This window comes from Pan paniscus, chromosome 2 (assembly GCF_029289425.2).
Source record: "Pan paniscus chromosome 2, NHGRI_mPanPan1-v2.0_pri, whole genome shotgun sequence".
NCBI classification, from domain to species: Eukaryota; Metazoa; Chordata; class Mammalia; order Primates; family Hominidae; genus Pan; species Pan paniscus.
This window is the reverse complement of record NC_085926.1, coordinates 118,405,854-118,424,066: the sequence shown is the minus strand read 5'-3', so window position 1 is coordinate 118,424,066 and position 18,213 is coordinate 118,405,854. Positions and strand designations below refer to the sequence as shown.

The 18,213-nt window shown below is 44.7% G+C and overlaps 1 protein-coding gene across 2 annotated transcripts in view; it reads left to right on the top strand.

Moving 5' to 3' along the window:
* The first annotated feature begins 4,789 nt into the window (after positions 1 to 4,789).
* The window catches only part of FSTL1 (follistatin like 1), a 55,666-nt gene continuing 42,242 nt past the window's right edge, over positions 4,790 to 18,213 (top strand). Inside the window, exons 1-2 of one of the 2 annotated variants that reach the window (XM_034957165.4) lie at positions 4,790 to 5,153; positions 5,302 to 5,364. In XM_034957165.4, the coding sequence (XP_034813056.1) occupies positions 5,302 to 5,364 (63 nt within the window). In that variant the 5' untranslated portion in view covers positions 4,790 to 5,153. The remainder of the gene's footprint in view (positions 5,154 to 5,301; positions 5,365 to 18,213) is intronic. The other variant, XM_063602903.1, reaches the window with a different exon arrangement.

Below are 18,213 nucleotides of genomic sequence, written 5' to 3'. Positions count from 1 at the left end.
GAAGTAATTAAGGTTAAATAAGGTCATAAAGGTAGAGTGCACATTAGATAGGACTCATGTCTTTGCAAGAAGAGGGAGAGACACCAGGTAAGAGCCATATGAGGACACAGGGAGGAGGCAGTCATCTGCCTGCCAAGGAGAGAGATCTCAAAAGAAATCAATGCTGCCGGCACCTTGGTCTTGTTATTCTGGCCTCCAGAACTGTGAGAAAATAAGTTCCTGTTGTTTAAGCCACCCAGTCTGTGATATACTTTTATGGCAGCCCAGGAAGATGAAAGCACCCACAAATATGGCTGTATTGGCCTGACTTTGGTCAAATTCCTACTCTTAAAGTAATCACTATGGTCAAGGGGTTGAAATGTGGTGACTGACTTATCCTAGGCCATTTGCATGTTTGAGGAGTGGAAGAAGAATGGTACTGTAGAGCGAAGGTGGGTATTGTTACCTGAAGCGTGGCGAAAGCAAGCTGGATGCGAAAGGAATCAATGTGTACTGAATATCGTGACATTAAGACACTCTACAGATCTGGATGCAAGATGCGTACCATTGGCTCACCCACCAAATTACTCATTTTCCAGTCCTATAAACCATTCATGCGAAGGTTTTTTTGTTGAAATTTGGCTCATAAATTCCCATCTGCTCTGGAAATCAAAATTAATTGAAAGGTTTTTTGTTTGTTTGGCTGGTTGGTTAGTTTTTGTTTGTCTGTTTTGAGGCAGGGTCTCTCTCTGTCACGGAGGTTGGAGTAAAGTGGTGCAATCATGGGTCACTGCAGCCTCCACCTCCCAGGATCAAGTGATCTTCCCACCTTGGCCCCTTACTCCCCCAGTAACTGGGACTACAGGGGTATGCCACAACGCCCAGCTGATTTTTATATTTTTTATAGAGACGGGGTTTTGCCACATTTGCCCAGGCTAGTCTCGAACCCCTGGGCTCAAGTGATCATCTCACCTCAGCCTCCAAAAGTGCTGGGATTACAGGTGTGAGCCACCATGCTGGTCCCAAGTTATTATATTTTTATATTTTCAACAAATGAGTAAATAAACCACTGGAATTCTGTCTGAAGATTTTTAAACAGGTTAGAAAATTTTGTGTAAGTTTTTAAAATGTGCATACACGAGAGTTTTTATGGTGCCACACTTTTATTGTTTTGGATAACAAAATAGCCTAATGATAAGACATTTCCAAATATCTCATTTCAAAATATTTTCTCCACTGCATAGTTTATTTTTGTCTTTTGCTTTATTTATTGTAGAGTTAACCATACACCACAGCACAGTTTTATCATCAGTACCTGTAAGAGCTCTCTAGTGAATTATTTCCATAGTAATACATCTTATTTATATGCTTACTGTGTACCAGGCACTATTCTAAGTACTTTACATATTGATACATTTAATCTACACAATAGCTCTATGAAATCAGTACAATTATTATCACGATTTTACAGATGAGGCAACTGAGATGCAAGGGGTTAAGTAACTTGCCCAAGGTTACATAATAAGTAGTAAAGCTAAGATTTATTACCAAGGCAATTTTGTACCAAGGCAGTCTGTCTCATAAACCCATGCTTTTAATTGCTACAGTACACCACAAAGATTGCACTAGTCACATGCTAACACTGATATTGTCCAACTGTCTGATTTTTGCCACTGTGATGAGTGTAAAGTGGTATTTATAATTTACTGTATAACTTTGGACAAACTACTTAAACTCTGTGTCTGTTTCTTCATCTGTAAATTGGAGATAATAAAATAATACTGATTTCAAATGGTTGTTGTGGAATTTAAATAATGGTAGTGATGTTGAGTATCTTTTCTATATTTATTGTCCATTTGGGGTTCCCTTTTTGGGAATTGCCTATTCATACCTATTGCCCTTTTTTATTGGGTTTTCTTTTTCTGATTGATTTGCAGGGTGTGTGTATGTGTGTGTGTTATGAGTTACATGTCAGTTTTAGACATTTATATCTCCTATCATTTTGTCTATGGTGCCCTCAGTTGAACAGGAATCTTTCATTTCATTTTGATATACTCAAATCCATTAATTGTGTTCCAAATGTAAAGAGCATAAAGATATGAAAAACATTGTTTTTGCTCTAAGCAACTTAAAACTAGCTGGAGAATCAAGAACAACTATGAGAACAAGTGTTAAACATTGTATAGCAGTCTGCAATATAATGCCCCAAGTTGTAAGGCTGTGTAGCCAACAGTATAAACTTGGGAAAGTATCTAAATCTTCCTGAGCTTCAGTTTTATTTGGAAAATGGAAGCAATAAAAAATACCTTTCCATTTACTGCATTTTTTTAATTTTTATTTTTTATTGTTATTATTTTTTTGAGATGGAGTCTCTCTCTGTTGCCCAGGCTGGAGTGCAGTGGCACAATCTCGGCTCACTGCAACTTCTGCCTCCCGGGTTCAAGCAATTCTGGTGCCTCAGCCTCCCAAGTAGCTGGCACTACAGGTGCCCACCACCATACCCATCTAATTTTTGTATTTTTAGTGGAGACGGGGTTTAATCATGTTGGCTAGGCTGGTCTCGAACTCCCGGCCTCAAAGTGATCCGCCTGCCTTGGCCTCCCAAAGTGCTGGGATTACAAGGCGTGGGCCATCGTGCCCAGCCTCCTTTCTATCTATTGTGATAATTAAATAAAATAAGAGATGTTGAATGGCTTTCATAGTACCTGGTGTATAGTACCAACTACAATTTAGATGCAAAGCCAATCATGAAATAATAATGGCTATCACATACAGAGGTCTACTACCTGCCAGGCACTTTTTATATGTATCTGCTTAAATTTCACAACTCCCTGCAAGGCATTATCACTGCCATTTGTCAGAGGCAGAAACCTAGGTTCAGAGGGCTTATTATTTGATGCAAGTCAGGCCATGCAGCTAGTAAATGGCAGTGATAGGATGGAAAGCCAGATTGGTTTGACCTCAAACCTCCTGTGCCTTCTACCATGCCAAGCTGTTGTCAGAAAAGATATGAAAGAAGCAAACTTGACGTGGTTCCTGAAAACAAAACAAACAAACAAACCCAAGCATTTTAGTAGATAAGAGGAAGGGAGGAAAGATCATACCAGATTCTGAGAGGGTGCAGTGGATCTGCAAGGGATGCAATGTATTGTGCGTTATTCGAGGGCAGAAGCAAAACTTTATCCACAATAGTTCCCTTCAATCCTCACACAGTGACCAAGACAGAGTATCTGGTGCGGAACATCTATTCCCTAATCTTATTACCATAACAAGGGAGCAGGAGTAAGTTGTCTGACTGGAGAGTTTGAAAGAACTGGGGATGTGTCACTCTACCCCCTCAAGTTTGGGGAGCAGGCATGTCCCAGGAGGCACATGTTTTCTGCTTTTCCATGCAGTTTAGTTTTTACACAGGCAGGTTTTCCAGCTCTGTTTGTGACTGAGTGGACATGTTCAATTCTGGGCCCGCTGTCCCTGCAGATCTAAAGCCATGGCTGCCATTCCAGCCTTTAGCAGAGACAAAGCTGACATTTTGCTCTCCATAAGTCTGACTCCTGCTGCTATCTCAGTGGATTCTGAACTTACATGGGGACCATGGGTATTATCTTGAAGCCCCCTAAAGCCACAACAGTGGGCACTCAACAAACCTTGGCAGCAGAGTGAATATGACAAGTTCAGATGACAACGAGGAGACGGGCCTGCTTTGAGCGGAGGAAGTATGCTGATGTAGTTGAAGAGAAGTTAGATGGACAGGGTGGGCCCAGTAATGCAGGGCTTATAAGAAAGGCAGAGTTTGGATTTGATGTGGGTAGAAGAACGCTGAAGTTTCTGAGTAGAGGAAGAACATGAACACGAGGAAGACAATGTTTAAAATAAGGGAAAGAATATGACAATGGATTGCAGTGGAGACTACAGGGGAGCCAGAGGACAACGAAAGGAGGTTTCCAGAATTTCTGAGTGAGGGAGGATGAAGGTCTGGCCTAGGAAAGTGGACATGTGAACGGAGGCGAGGGGATGCATATGAGATCTCAGCGGCTAAACTGCCAGGCTATGGGTACAAGCCGGCTCTGAGAAAAGGAGATAGGTTTGAAGGCAACCACCCTGAAAGAGGTAGATAAGCAGGCCCTGAAGCTGGGGGAAGTGAGGCTTAGTCTTGGGCATGTGAAATCTGAGTTGCTAAGTGGATCTGTTCTCCTCACTAGTTATGGCAGGAAAGGCGCCTTAATTAGGAGCATTTTAGGGAGTTAACCCTGTCAAAGAGGTAGCACACTTTCGAAGTCCAAGGGCTGGGAAGAAGGTGGTGAAGATGGCAATCCTGAACACAGAGGCTACTTGGGATGACAGGGGTGGGAGGAGGGACACAGGTGATGAGTGAGTGGGCGGAAGAGAGGAGGGGGACACCGCTCCCGGGCCCGAGGGAAGGAGGGGATGAGGCTGCCGGCAAACGCTGGACTCAGGATCTTCCCAGCAGAGCAGGGCGGCCGCCACCTCACCCGGGACAATGCACTGTAGAACCCACAGCAGCCTTCCCCACGCCTGCCGGTCTTCCCGGCCCTGCGCCCACTTCCCGGTGCCCCGGTGCCCTGCTGCCGTGACCCCGGGATGCGGGGTCTCCTCTGCCTCCCTGGGCCTCCCCCTTCAGCCATGGGGGGCGGCTCCGCTTCCTAGGCCGCGGGACGTCTTTTCCTCCAGGTTCCAGTCCCGGACCTTCCCGGGCCCCCCACGGCACCGCCCACCTGGCCACCGCTGCAGCCCGCCCGGGCCGCCGCCAGCCAGCAGCCCCTCCCGGGGTGGGGTTTCCCTTCCCCCTACCCCTTTGTGGCAGGGACCCACGGGACGCCCCCTCTGCCTCCGCTCCACGTCCAGGGGGCCGAAGGGGCGCCGGACGAGGGACCGTGCGGAGAGAGGGGTTCGGCGGCGCCAGGACTCCCGCGGGCTCCCCGGAGCAGGGGTCGGAAGGAGGGGGAGCGGGAGCCGCGGGGGCCGCTGCAGCAGAAGGGGGAGGAGAATGGGGGAGGAGCTGGGGGGCAGGCAGGCGGGGAAGGAGAGGTCTTAAGGGGCGGCGAGGGGAGGTCGCATTTCCTCCGAGGCTGGCGATCGGCGGAGCTCCCACCTCCGCTTACAGCTCGCTGCCGCCGTCCTGCCCCGCGCCCCCAGGAGACCTGGACCAGACCACGGTGAGCGCAGGGCGCACGGCGCGGAGGCCGGACTCCGGGCGGCCGGGGGTGCTTGGGCGGCAGGAGCGAGCCTGCGGGACCCGAGCAAGTTTCCCAGGTCTGCGCGGGGCCCGGCGCCTTCAGACTCGCTCTCTTCTCTCTTCCGCAGATGTGGAAACGCTGGCTCGCGCTCGCGCTCGCGCTGGTGGCGGTCGCCTGGGTCCGCGCCGAGGTAGGCGAGGGGCCGAGGAGTCCGAACTCGGTCCCCGGGGCCTTTTGGGTCTGCGCGCTGGGCGGGTGGGCGCGCGTCCTGGGGATGCTCTCCCGGGGCGGCGCTGGGAGTTTCGGTCCTTAGGGTGTGCTGCGGTGGAGCTGGGGCAGTGCTGCGGGCAGAAATGCTGCTCACGAAACTTAAATCTCTAAAGCAGGAAAAGTAGTTCGGGCCGTAAGCGGGAGCCCCGCCGCGGCTAACATGGAGGGAGAGCGGGGAGGAGGAGAGGGGACGGGCTGGGCCGACGGGGACGACGCGGCGACTGGAGCAGCAGCGAGTTCAAAAAGGCGCCTCAGTTCCGTCCTTCACTTCAGAGGAGACTGAGAGTAGTTGGGGACTTTTCCCTCCCAAGTCTGTCTCCTGGGGGCGGGGGCAGAGGAATCGGGATTCTTGTTTTGGGGCAAGATTAATTTTCCTTTCTCTCTTTTAAAGTGAGATCATGATTCTCTGAAATGTATTTTCTTCTTTGTGAAGTGTCCTCGGGTTTTGTGTTATCATCTGGGCAATGTAACGGCCTTTTCCGTAGTGTTCCCTGTAACGTTGCGCAAGTGTAAGAGAAGATCCATTGCTCTGCTCGTTGCGCAAGTGTAAGAGGAGATCCATTGCTCTGCTCTTTGGGGGCTCGAGTTTCCAGTTAAAGCATTTCAGCGCTTGTTTTTTTTGTACCAATTTTTTCAACTCTAACGACCTTCCTGAGACACTACAACAAACCAACAAACTCTTTGCTCAGAAGCCGCTCCATTAACTCAAAGGTTTATGGACAGAAAATAAACAATTCTAAATTCCCCGGGCTCCAGTCTCCAGGAAAGTGAGGTCAGAAACTAAACATTTGATAATTATGGCAGGAAATATGGAAGGAATTAAAAAGCATGAGGGAGAAGAAATGGAATGCACATTACAAAAGAAATAGCTCCCTGGTGGGTGGTTTATGCTCCCTGTTTGAATTTTTTCCTTCATATTACAGTTTAACCACACCCTTAGCATCGCAGCTTGACTCTGCCCAAAAAAGTCATAAATGCATACAAGGTCTTCACAATTTTTTAAAAATACGCATTGTACTGAATTCTCATTTAATTCACTACTACGTTGTTGATTGAGGTGGAAACTCAATCAACTGTTTTTACTGCCAATGAAATAAAAGTAGCTAATATTTATTAAATATCTGCTATGTTGTGATAAAATTCCATTTTAATGACAGATAAATTGAGTCAGCGAAGGTTACCCAATGCTCTCAGCTATTAAATGCTAAGGGTGGGATTTGAACCCAAACAGTCTGGCTCCGGACCCAAGGCTCTTGACCATTAGCCCACACCACTTCCAAGCACAATGGTTTAACATTTACCAAGTACATTTTTGTTTACCACACACTGGGCTGTGTACGTTACCTGCAGTTACTTCTTTTAAAGCTCCCAAACCCTGTAATGTAGGTTTTATTATCCCGATTTTACAGAGGAAGAAACAGGTTTAAGGAGATTAGGTAACTTGCCCGGGGTCATACAACTAGTTAGCTCTGAAGCAGGATCTGAACCTACCTCTCTTACCTTTGGAGCCCATCTTGAACTCCAGGTCTGCTTCTTATCCATCTGGTTTTCCAGGGTTTGCATTTGAGAGCGTATCCCCCTTCACTGGCTGATGTAGCCCTGGTTAAGAAACATTTCTCCATCCCCTGCTGTGGCCCTCAAAAGGCAGTTGCAGACCAGTGATGGATGAGGTGAATCCCTGGTTGGTTTTCCAGCAGGCTCAAGAATTGCCAGCCAGTGTGTGAAATCACTCAGTGAACTGGAATGCAAATATGAGGTGTGAGGAGGCTGTTGGTTGACTTACCAGGCTGTGTGGCCCAAGGTCTGGAATCTATTCTAGGCGGCCTGCAAGACACACACCCCTCCCAACCCCCTTCCACACAGGGAAAACTTATCCCTGGTAGGAAGTTCCCCCAGCAGCAATTTCCTGCTGGAGGTAGAAGAGCATCCAGTGCTCTCACATAATTCCCAGGCAAACTACAGGGAAGAAGGCAAAATAGAGAAGTACTGAGATGTGAAAACAGAGTGCGTTGGGAGAGAAAAGAGGCTGTGAACTCACAGTGTATGGAAATGGTTACAATGAAAAGAGTGAGGGGTAGGTATGAGCTAGGTTACATTTCATGGCTCCAGGTTATTAAGGATTATTATCTTTTAATTATTCCAACCTCCTGGTGCCTGGCCAAGTAAGATTTGGCAAGTTTTTAATCCATTTAATAATAATATACCTTTAACAATTGATGAAGAGGTACATTAACCCTCTCCCTATGGGAATTGTAATTTGGATTTTTTAAAAGCATTTTATCTTGTAGTTAATGGTGCTTGCCGTTTAAATTTCTTCCTTGTTAACTCTAAGGACAGTCTGCAAAAATGGTCACATCATGATATTTACAGTCTTTAGTGACATGAATATATTTTAGTAAACTTCAAATCGCTAAAATTGTACAAATATTGTTGAACTTTCTAGAAATGAAATTTAGAAAATAAATTGAGGCTTCTTGGTGCTTTCTGCTTTTCTGCAACCATAAATATTTAATTCAGCATATTTTTAAACAATTTAATCACTTTACAAATCATGTTGATATTTGAAGAAGCCAGAGCCTCTGTAGTAAACCAGAATCAGAGGTGCTCTCCACTTGGGAAAAGGTGATTGTCATCAGTATTAATGCCAGTCTATGTCAATCCCATTTGGTTAGATTCACAAAGCTATTAACAAAAGTCATAAAGGAGCCTGGGCTCAGTGGCTCATGCCTGTAATCCCAGCACTTTGGGAGGCCAAGACGGGAGGACTGCTTGAGCCCAGGAATTTGAGACCAGCCTGGGCAACATCGTGAGACCATATCTCTACAAAAAATAAGAAAATTACCTGGGCATGGTAGCACACGCCTCTGGTCCCAGCTACTCAGGAGGCTGAAGCAGGAAAATCACTTGAGCCCAGGAGGTTGAGGCTGCAGTGAGCCGTGATGGTGCCACTGCACTCCAGCCTGAGCAACAGAGTGAAACCTTGTATTTAAAAAAATAGAAACAAACTCATTAAGCAAAGTGTCATATTGTTTTGAATGTGTTCCATGGTGTCCTATTTCCTTGGCACCTCAGGGTTGCTTTCTGATTGCTTCTTCTCTTTCTTACCTGCTCACTCTCTTACTACTCTGTCTGCAGCATATACCTTCAGCCAGCCTCCCTCCAGATTCTGCCACATCCACCTGAGCACACACACCCATGCACTCTGTAGTCTGCTTGAAAGAAGGTACTGGGTGTAGCATATGTCTCTAGATGTGTGTAGATTAACATGTGAATGGACTAGGCAGAGAGGGCAGCAGCAGAGGGAGTGCCTGCACTAATAATTACACAGATATCTCTTTTCTAGATTCTCTGGGGAGAGGACTGTGTGAGCCTGCTCATCTACTCTTTCCCATCCCCCTCCCATTGGGAATTACTACAGTTCATTGAGAAGTGTTGATGGTGGATGCATAGTATGGAGCCTGGCAAAATGTTAAGAACACAGGTGGTAGTGTGTGTGCCCTTGAAGCTCAGTCAGTGGATATCTGTCACTCTAACATGGCAGGCTGGAGAGAACCCTGTGGCCCAACTGCCTGCTTTAGGAAGACAGCCCTGGCAAGTACCCAAGCATACCCCCACTCTCCCTTGGTGGATGTCTCTGCTGTCACTATGATTCCCAGCATTCCAGGTCCAGAAATTCATTATGATAAGTCACATGTACAGTTAACTGATTTGTAGTTCAGAATCCTCATTCCAGTAAGGGATCCATGCTTGCCCCTTGAACTTTGAGTGTATTACCTAAGAGAGAACAATAGCAATTCTACAAATAGATGTACTTCACTTAGCTCTAGACATGCAATACTAGAAGATTATGAGGGATTTGTCCTGAGGCCACGTTTCTTAACCTCACTGTACCCTATTATCGGCATTGTACACTAGGGGTTATATTTGGGAGCTCCTCTGTGTTCTTTAGAATTGTTCTGATGGTAGACTCAAGTAAGCCTTGCATCCAACCCATATCTCTGACTGCATCTTCTTGGTGCCACAACTTGTATTATTAACAAAGCTAAAAAGATCTCTAAAATGATCTCTTGCTTGTTTATCCTTTTGCAAATAAGCTACCTGTTGCAACTCTAAAGACCATTGCTGGAAATTGGGGTGTAAAACATAGCAGGGGCTGTGCAGACTAGCCAGAACAGAAGGGCAAGCACCCAGCATACGAGGCCCTGGCCATTGCAAGTGGCTTTAGAAGGTGGACACGTTACAGTTCCCCTAGAAGTCTCTGGATTGGGTGACAGAAACCAGGACTCCATCCCCAGGCTCATAGAAGCAAGTTGGAGAGGAACCATGAGGTGAAGATCTGGTCATGGGCTGAAGTGGGTGTAATGATCCGAGAGGAAATGCCCCAAAGACGAAAAGAAAGTCTTCGAAGTCAGTGGGGCAGAGCAACACATGCTGCCACAAGAACAGGAAGTAAAGGATGAGCTGTAAATACCAGTGATCACATATGAGAATTGAAAATGTCATGGATTCTTTGTCTTAGTCCTCTTCAAATAACTGGACATCTGGCAGAATGTTTCTAACAGACATAAATTTTATTAGCTTAATGATACCAGTTAATAGGGAAAAAAAGTACAGTTAGATAGGTTCACTTTGTAAGCCAGATGATTAATGTCCTCAGAGGGCAAATGCATACTTTTTGTTTAGGATGCTCTATTCTGACTCCTGCGATTTTGGCAAGGGGTGCTTTCTCTGAGAGTATGCCATGAATGGCGTGGCCTTCCCTTGAATGTCCTCATCGACCCTATACCCTGCTGCAGCTGAGCGCACCTGGTACTCAGGTCAGAGTCACAGTGAAGCACAAGGCATGGTCTCTGCCCTCACATTATTTACAGTCTAGTGGTGGGTCCAGGTGCTTTAAATCGTGGCAGCTACAGTTTATATTATTATAACTACATAGTAACTAGTAGCTTTATACTTATTGCTATTTTTTTTTTTAATTTACATTAATGTAGGGCCTTCCTTTGTAAGATCCTTTTATGGTAGCAAAATGCACAAATCTTCCATGTATAGCTTCATGAACTTTTACATCTGGCCCATGTAGGCACCATGCGACAAGACTGAGGGAGTTAGTACAGAAAGGTATGAACCTGTATGTTACCATGAAGTTACATACAGGAAAAGTTACCATGAAGAAAATGAGGGATAGGGATGATCTAGGGTACATTTCATGACTCTGTGCCCAAAGATGGCTATCTTTTAATCTGTCTCTTCTCTTGGTGTCTAGCCCAGGTAACATTTAGCAAGTTTTTAATCCATGTTTTAACAACAGCAAACCTTCAATAATTAATGAAAGATAAATTAACCCTCTCTATATGAGACTTACTATTTGGATGTTATTTTTAACATTTTAACTTGTTAACAATAAATGGCTTTCCTTGTTAGCTACAAGGATGTGCAGCAAACACAGTGAAATACAGCCTTAATTGACATTAATCCATTTTAGTAAACTTTAGATCTGCTTTGGGGAGCTTTCTTGACTGTTTTGTGGATGGATAGATATTCCAGGGCTCACTGTAATCTATATTGAATTCCGCAAAGAACTCAAATCATTCTGTTAGACCACTTTGCCCTGGTCATTATTACTTTTGAAAGGACTTTACATAAGATGTCAGTCATGTTATTTATGACAGCAAAAAACTTAACATTGACTACATAGTCAACCGTAGGAGAAGGGTTAAATAAATCATGGAACAGCTGTATGTGCCACCAAAAGCATTTACAAAAACATTTTGAAGCGCTGGCAAATGATTATAATTTAATTTAAAAAGCACACACCCCCCAGCTTTATTCTCACGACTGTAAAAATTTATAGAAAAGTACAACAAACAAATGTGTTAGAAATTATCTGTAGGTAGTGGATTTATGGGTCATTTTATTCTTTGCTCTAGTCTTTTCTATATTCTCTAAGCTTTTAATTGGCATATTTTATTTTCATATTTTATCAGAAAATAACACATTAACTTTTTTATTTAAATAAAATACCACATATTGGGAGAAGGGAAAATTCCTCTCGAAAAAAGGAGGGGATCACAAGAATCGTCACGATGTCAAGGCACTGGATGAAATATCCAAGGGGCAGGACTTCAGGGATTGCTTAAGGAGAAAAAGGTGGGGTGGTAAATGGCCTTTCAGAGATGGCACAGGCGTGGCATACATATTACCATTACCCTCTCCCTTACCCATGACAGACATTTCTAATCAATCATAGAATTCTTTCCTACTGAACTTGGAGAAGGTTTGAAAATCCTACTCAGCAATATTCTAGGTAGCCACTAGCAATCAGAGTCTATATGAGATGAAAGCTATTTACCATCCCTGCTGGATGGTAAATCAGTCCAATTTGACAAACATTGACACATCTTTAGCCAAAATTAAGATAATTAGAAGACAGAGTTTGGGACTGTATGAAACTGACAAAAACAACATGGGGTAATAGATGATAGAACTGGGTTAGCAAATGGATGAAATCTCAGGAAAATAGCACTTACACCAGATTTTGGCCCAAGTTTCTAAGCTCTTTGGATGAATCTGAACACCTTAAAGTAAGCCAGACCTTCTAACATTGGCCCAGTCAACAAAAATATAACGAGAATTTTCTTGGCTATTCTGATGAAGTAAACAGTTGCTCTTGCTAAAGTTCTAAGAGCTGCTGCTGTCATAGATAACAGCTTTTGCATTAGCCTGGCAATAACTTGCTAATAGAATGCTCTTTGGGTAGTTGGAGTACAAAATAATTCCCATAAATCTTCATTTCCTGCTTTGGTTGGAGGATTTCCATGTAATCTTTTCACAGACTTTAGATGCTCATTTGGAAGCCATCACCAATAAACTATTCCCAGGATTAAGTCTGAATGTATGACCCCCATAAGTCCCTTGAATAATCCTGGACACCATTTGTGACCAACTAAGCTGTTGACAAACAGGTCATGTGATACATGACAAAAGCTATCACATGTTGCAGGCCCAGATTTATATGTGCATGCATGTGTGCATGTGTATGTGTGTGTCATGGGATATTGGCTTGAATTGATGTAAGGAAGACGTCTCTCTGTCTTTCTATACTTTTTGTTGTTTCAAGATTTAAAATCCTATGTCTGAGGCAAAATTTGTCTTTTCCCCTGTCTTTCCTCTTATCCTTCAATGACAGTTAATAAGTGTAATTTATGGATCTACAGAAGTGTCAGGCATTATGCTAGTCAGTTTGCACATAAGCTACTATTAGGAAGAGTGTGGGACTAAAAAGCCTTACCATACAGATCCCTGTTCTGAAGGAGCTGCTACCACCATCGCTGCTTGGCCATTAGGGGTCAGATGTAAGGCTTTAGCAGAAATTCCCCTTCCTCACCTCTTGGCACTGCTTCAGAAAATCCTGAAACATGGCAGTGGGATAGATGGCCCCTGCCTTCTCAGAATTTGAAAGACTCCACTTGGGCAGCTGGGGCCCTTTTCAGCCTGTCCACCTAATCAGTATGTCCAGTAGATGGCAGCTTTTTGTGTGGAACTTTTTTTTTTTTTAATTTATTATTATTATACTTTAAGTTTTAGGGTACATGTGCACAATGTGCAGGTTAGTTACATATGTATACATATGCCATGCTGGTGTGCTGCACCCACTAACTCGTCATCTAGCATTAGGTATATCTCCCAATGCTATCCCTCCCCCCTCCCCCCACCCCACAACAGTCCCCAGAGTGTGATGTTCCCCTTCACTTTATCTTACCTTGTGACCATTCTGGAGGTCTGCTGTTTTTCTCTTCCCATTTTTCTTTGTCTTTTCTTGTTCTCATTTCTGGGTGTCTCCAAGTCTGCTTTTTTTTTTTTTTTTTTTTTCTTTTTTGAGATGGAGTCCGCTCTGTCACCCAGGCTGGAGCACAGTGGTGTGATCTCGGCTCACTGCAACCTCCTCCACCTCCTGGGTTCAAGTGATTCTCCTGCCTCAGCCTCCTGAGTAGCTGGGATTACAAGCGCCTGCCACCACACCCGGCTCATTTTTGTGTTTTTAGTAGAGATGGGGTTTCACCTAGTTGGCCAGGCTGGTCTGGAACTCCCACCCTCAAGTGATTCACCCGCCTCAGCCTCCCAAAGTGCTGGGATTAGAGGCGTGAGCCACGATGCCAGGCCTAACTCTGTCTTTTTCATAGACTCTGTAACAAACCCATTTTGTTATTAAGAGCAACGCTGTAGAACAATGAAAGAGTCTGACTTAGAAGTCCTGCTGTGCCCTTTTCTGGGCACCTTTTTAAAGTCACATAATGTCTCTAACTTGTATCTTCAGTTAAGAGCGAGGGCTTTGGGGCAGTGGACTGAGTTTGAATTCTGGCCTTGTCCAGCTGTGAGGCCTTGTGCAAGTTACTTAACCTCCCCGAAGTCACTTTCCTTACCAGTAGAATGGGAATCATTCCTGTGTCTCTACCTGTCTACTCGATTAGATCTTGGAAAAGGTCTCCTCTACTCATGGTGTATAGTCAACACCAAAAACAAATACCGGCAAGAGATGAAGGGTCGCTTATGTTTTTGACTCTGTAATGATTTCACCAGGAGAATCCTCAGTATACAAGTAAACATCCACTAGGCATGGTCTTTATTTGCACAGCCTTTGTGCTGGCTCAGGTTGTTACTCTGATTACTGATTTTTCCTTGAGAGGAAGTATAACATAATGGCTTAGCGCTCAGACCTGGAAGCTAGATTAAATCCTAGCACTGCCCTTACTAGCCATGTGATCTTGGGAAAACTACTTAAAACCTCTCTGAGCCTGTTTCCCCATCTCTAAAATGGGCAGGTTAGTTGTGAGAATTAAATAAGCTCTTACATGTAAAGCAGAGTGTTTTGGCACACAGTGTGCAGTGTTAGTTGGTATTATCATCCTCAGGGCATCTCTAGGGGATGAACTCCAAAAGCCATGGGTGTGTGTGTGTGTGTGTGTACATGTGTGTACACACGTGTGTTTGCACACACATTCACGCACGTGTATATGTGTGCTCATGGCATACAGAAGTCTCCTTGCTTCTTTTTCTCTCTCCAGAGATTTAATTATCACCTTCTTTTTTAAAGAGAAAACTGGGATATTTACTTCAGTGGATGTTTTAAGGCCCAGAATTTATATCAGAACCCTTGCTTCTACTGAGCTAATCTTGCCCTTAAACTTCTATGTAGTGTTTCTTCTGTGAAGCCACAGTTCTATCATTCCTCCAGGAAGAGATTGAAGTACTCATGGAGCATCTCCTGTGCAGAGGCAGTAGGATGGGAAGCCAGCATAGGTTCTCCCTAAAGGTAGAGTGAGTGAATGGAAATAACTGGGAAGAAAACAGAAAGAAAAGGCAAAAAAAGAGGTATGTATGGAGGTGGCAAACAGATATCTTGGGTGGTCATTTCCATTTTGCTGTGGTCTTCATAGCATGGCCTGTTACCAGGCAATAAATTTCAAATTGTTGGTGTGGAAAATGTGATAATGCAAAGGAATAGGATCCTTTGCTTTCATTATTTCAAAAATAAGTGCCAATTACTCTCAAAGACAGGGTAAGAAGTATTCCTGGAGCGAGCTGGAATTTGTCCCTTTGGGAGCCAAGGCCACAGCTTCTGGTACTTTGCACACAGACCTGCAGTCCCACTAGGGAGGGGCTGCTGTGTCTGCAGCCAGGCCGATGCCAGCCTCACATGCCCACCCCTTCCTGGCCCTGGAGCCAGCTCTCTGTACCACTCCTTATGTTGCTCTTTGCTCTTCCCTTCATCTTTCTCCTCTATTTTCCTTCTCTCACCATTACAGAGAGGTCATCCTGAAGTGTCTGGGCCGCAGTAGGAGCTGCCAAACATTCACAAACCACCACGTTCACATTAGATACAGAGATAAAACTGCACAAAGTCTCAATACACTATTTTGCATCACTCATCTGGGACAAAGTAAAATTTTTCAAAGTCAACTCAAAAGAGGAAAGCAAAAGGTATTGCAAATCTGTTCTCTGTCAGGCACTGAGTTAGTGCTGGTGGATAAGAGACCTTGTGCCCAAAGAGCTTGCAGTCCGGAGGGGAGGCAGACAGGAACACAGGCTCAAAGTGATGCAATGTGAGAAGTATTGGGACAGGGCTGAAAACCTAACCCAGCACGATGGGCTCAGGAGCACTTCCAGGAGGAAGTGACCCACCAGCTGAGCTCTGAAAAATGACTGATAGTCACTGTGTCTTGTGGAAGTTTGAAAACCAAAGACACTTCTGCTAGGTAACATCCACTCAGCATTGTAGAGACCCAGCCGTTTAACTTAACAGGTAACATCAGTTGTTATATGGCTATGTGCCTGGAATGACACTTCAGGCTTGGCCATTCTGGCCACATAGACATGGCAGGCATGACCTCCATTTGGAATTAGGTCCAGTTACTTCTGAGTCACATTGGAATGCAGTTTTTACAGTGGAGCATTTGCAGCCTAATGATCAGTGACTTAGGAGTTTTGGGGGGTTTTTTTGTAGCAGTTGTTTTGTTTTGTTTTTTGACACAGGATCTTGCTCTGTTGCCCGGGCTGGAGAGCAGTGACACAATCTTAGCTCACTGCAGCCTCTACATCCTGGCTTAAGCAATCCTTCCACCTCAGCCTCCAGAGTAGCTGGGACTACAGGCATGTGCCATCAGGCCCAGCTAATTTTTGTGTTTTTAGTGGAGACAGGGTTTCACCTTGTTGCCCATGCTGGTCTCTAACTCCTGGGCTTAGGCGATCCTCCCTCCTCAGCCTCCCAAAGTGCTAGCATTACAGTCGTGAGCCACAGTGCCCAGCCTTGGGGGATGTTTTAAGGCAATTTCTTTGTTCTTCAGATGTATTCACAACTGTTCCGCATTAAATAAGGCCAAATGGCAAGACAGCTCTAAAACGCCAGCAGAGTTGCTAGGTAGGGTTGTACAGACTGTTCACTGCACAAGTGTGTCATGTACCTGTGTGTGGCACAGGGCTTGTCTGCCCACCCACAGGAAGGAGCACATTTTTTTCTAACTGATGTGCAAAGCTCCCCAAACCCAACGTTATCTCTGAGTCATGTGATGTTTATTAGACTATGGCGGTCATTTCTACATTTGTGCATCTTATAAATTGATTTCATTTAGACTCTTGCAAAGTTTTTGTACTAGGCCTCCATCAAAAGCCAGTTCTGTGTTTTTGTGGATTTTCCTCATAGATAAGCAGAGATGATAGACATGGAAATCTTAAATATCTGGTTTCTTGTACCCACAGTGTGCTACTTTGGGCTGTTGCACAAGTCAGTCTAGTTTGGGAACTGTGATTCCCCAGGAATTAAAACAAGTATTCCCAGCTTCCCTCTGATTGCTGGATTAGCAGAATTTCCTCAGCCTCCAGCTGAATTCCAGCCCCTGGGAAGAAATGTCTTAGAGTAAACCCCCAGCCTGGAGCCTGTCAGAGGTTGTGTCATGTGTTTGCATTAGCTGAGCAAAACCCGAGCAGGCTTTCCGGCCTTGCTCTCCCCTCCTCCCTGCACGCCTCTCCGCTGGGAGAGGCCAGTTAAAGTCTAGACACTGTCTGCTTGGCTCTGTGCCTTTTTAGCACAATCTGCATGGTTCTGCAGCTCTTACTTTGGTTGTCTGTCCTCACTCATTTCCCCAGTTTTCTTAGTTAGGCTTAAACTGTCCCGGGGGACTGGCAACAAGTCGCACACATAGGAAACAGGTGAGTGAATTTATGAGACTGTTAGGATTCAGCTGCCTTGAAAGGTTCAGAGTGAAGATAGCAGCAGTGCTGACTGAAACTGTGGCTGAGTTTACAGACATCCCTGGTGTGAGCTGGCTTCAAACGAACCTCCATTTACTGGCCAGAGATGGGCTGGGATGAATAACTCAGGACAGACAGTGGCACCCCAGGTAATGAGCAGCCACCTGACTCCTCATCTGCCAAATATGGGGGTTAGAGTAGGTGGGCTCTAAAATGCAGCTTTGAAGTCCTATTCATATAAAAGGAGGCGGATATTCTAGGCTAGACTGTCAAAATATTCTACTTAATGGAATTGGGATATTTGATTAACTCTTATGGTGATTTACAGCCTAGTGAAGAACAGTTTGAAAGATAGGCTGGCTCAAGAATGAGAAAACAGAGTGAATAAAAACAGGAGGCATCTTGTGTCCTTTACTTTCTCTCGCCATGTAGTGAGTGGAATATAAACAGTACAGCATGTGGCACCTGAACAGTCTTCATGCCCAGGAATCCCAAATGCTGTTTACTCTACAGAAAGGAATCACTTGATTTTCCACTTCAGAAGCCAACCACTCAACAACACTGGGGAAGAAATGAAGAATCCTGGGTCTCCTTGTAGTCGATCAAGAAATTTTGGGGGGAAAAAGGGAAGACAACCCCTAATTCAGAGTGTGCAATTCGGGATTTATTGAACTTACTTGAAAAACAAAAGCAAACAAAACTTTTTCTCACTTCTGTAAATGTTCACATTTTCTTTTAAAAATAATGATGCAGTATTGCAAATGGCTTACAGAAATAGTTGTCTGAAACTATTGCGTGGACCCTAATTTTGTTTTCTGGAATCCTTCTTATTACTTTCTCATCATGTTGCCTGGCCCATGATCAGGATCCAGGGGCTCCTGAACAAGTATTAATGAATTGCCTGCCCTGCTCCCCTGGCCCTGATCTCTGGTCAGATCAGGCTCTTACTACAGCCCATGGGCACTGGTACTTTGGCTTTGACCCAATGGTTAAATCAAGTGACTTGTTAGGGTGAACACAGTAA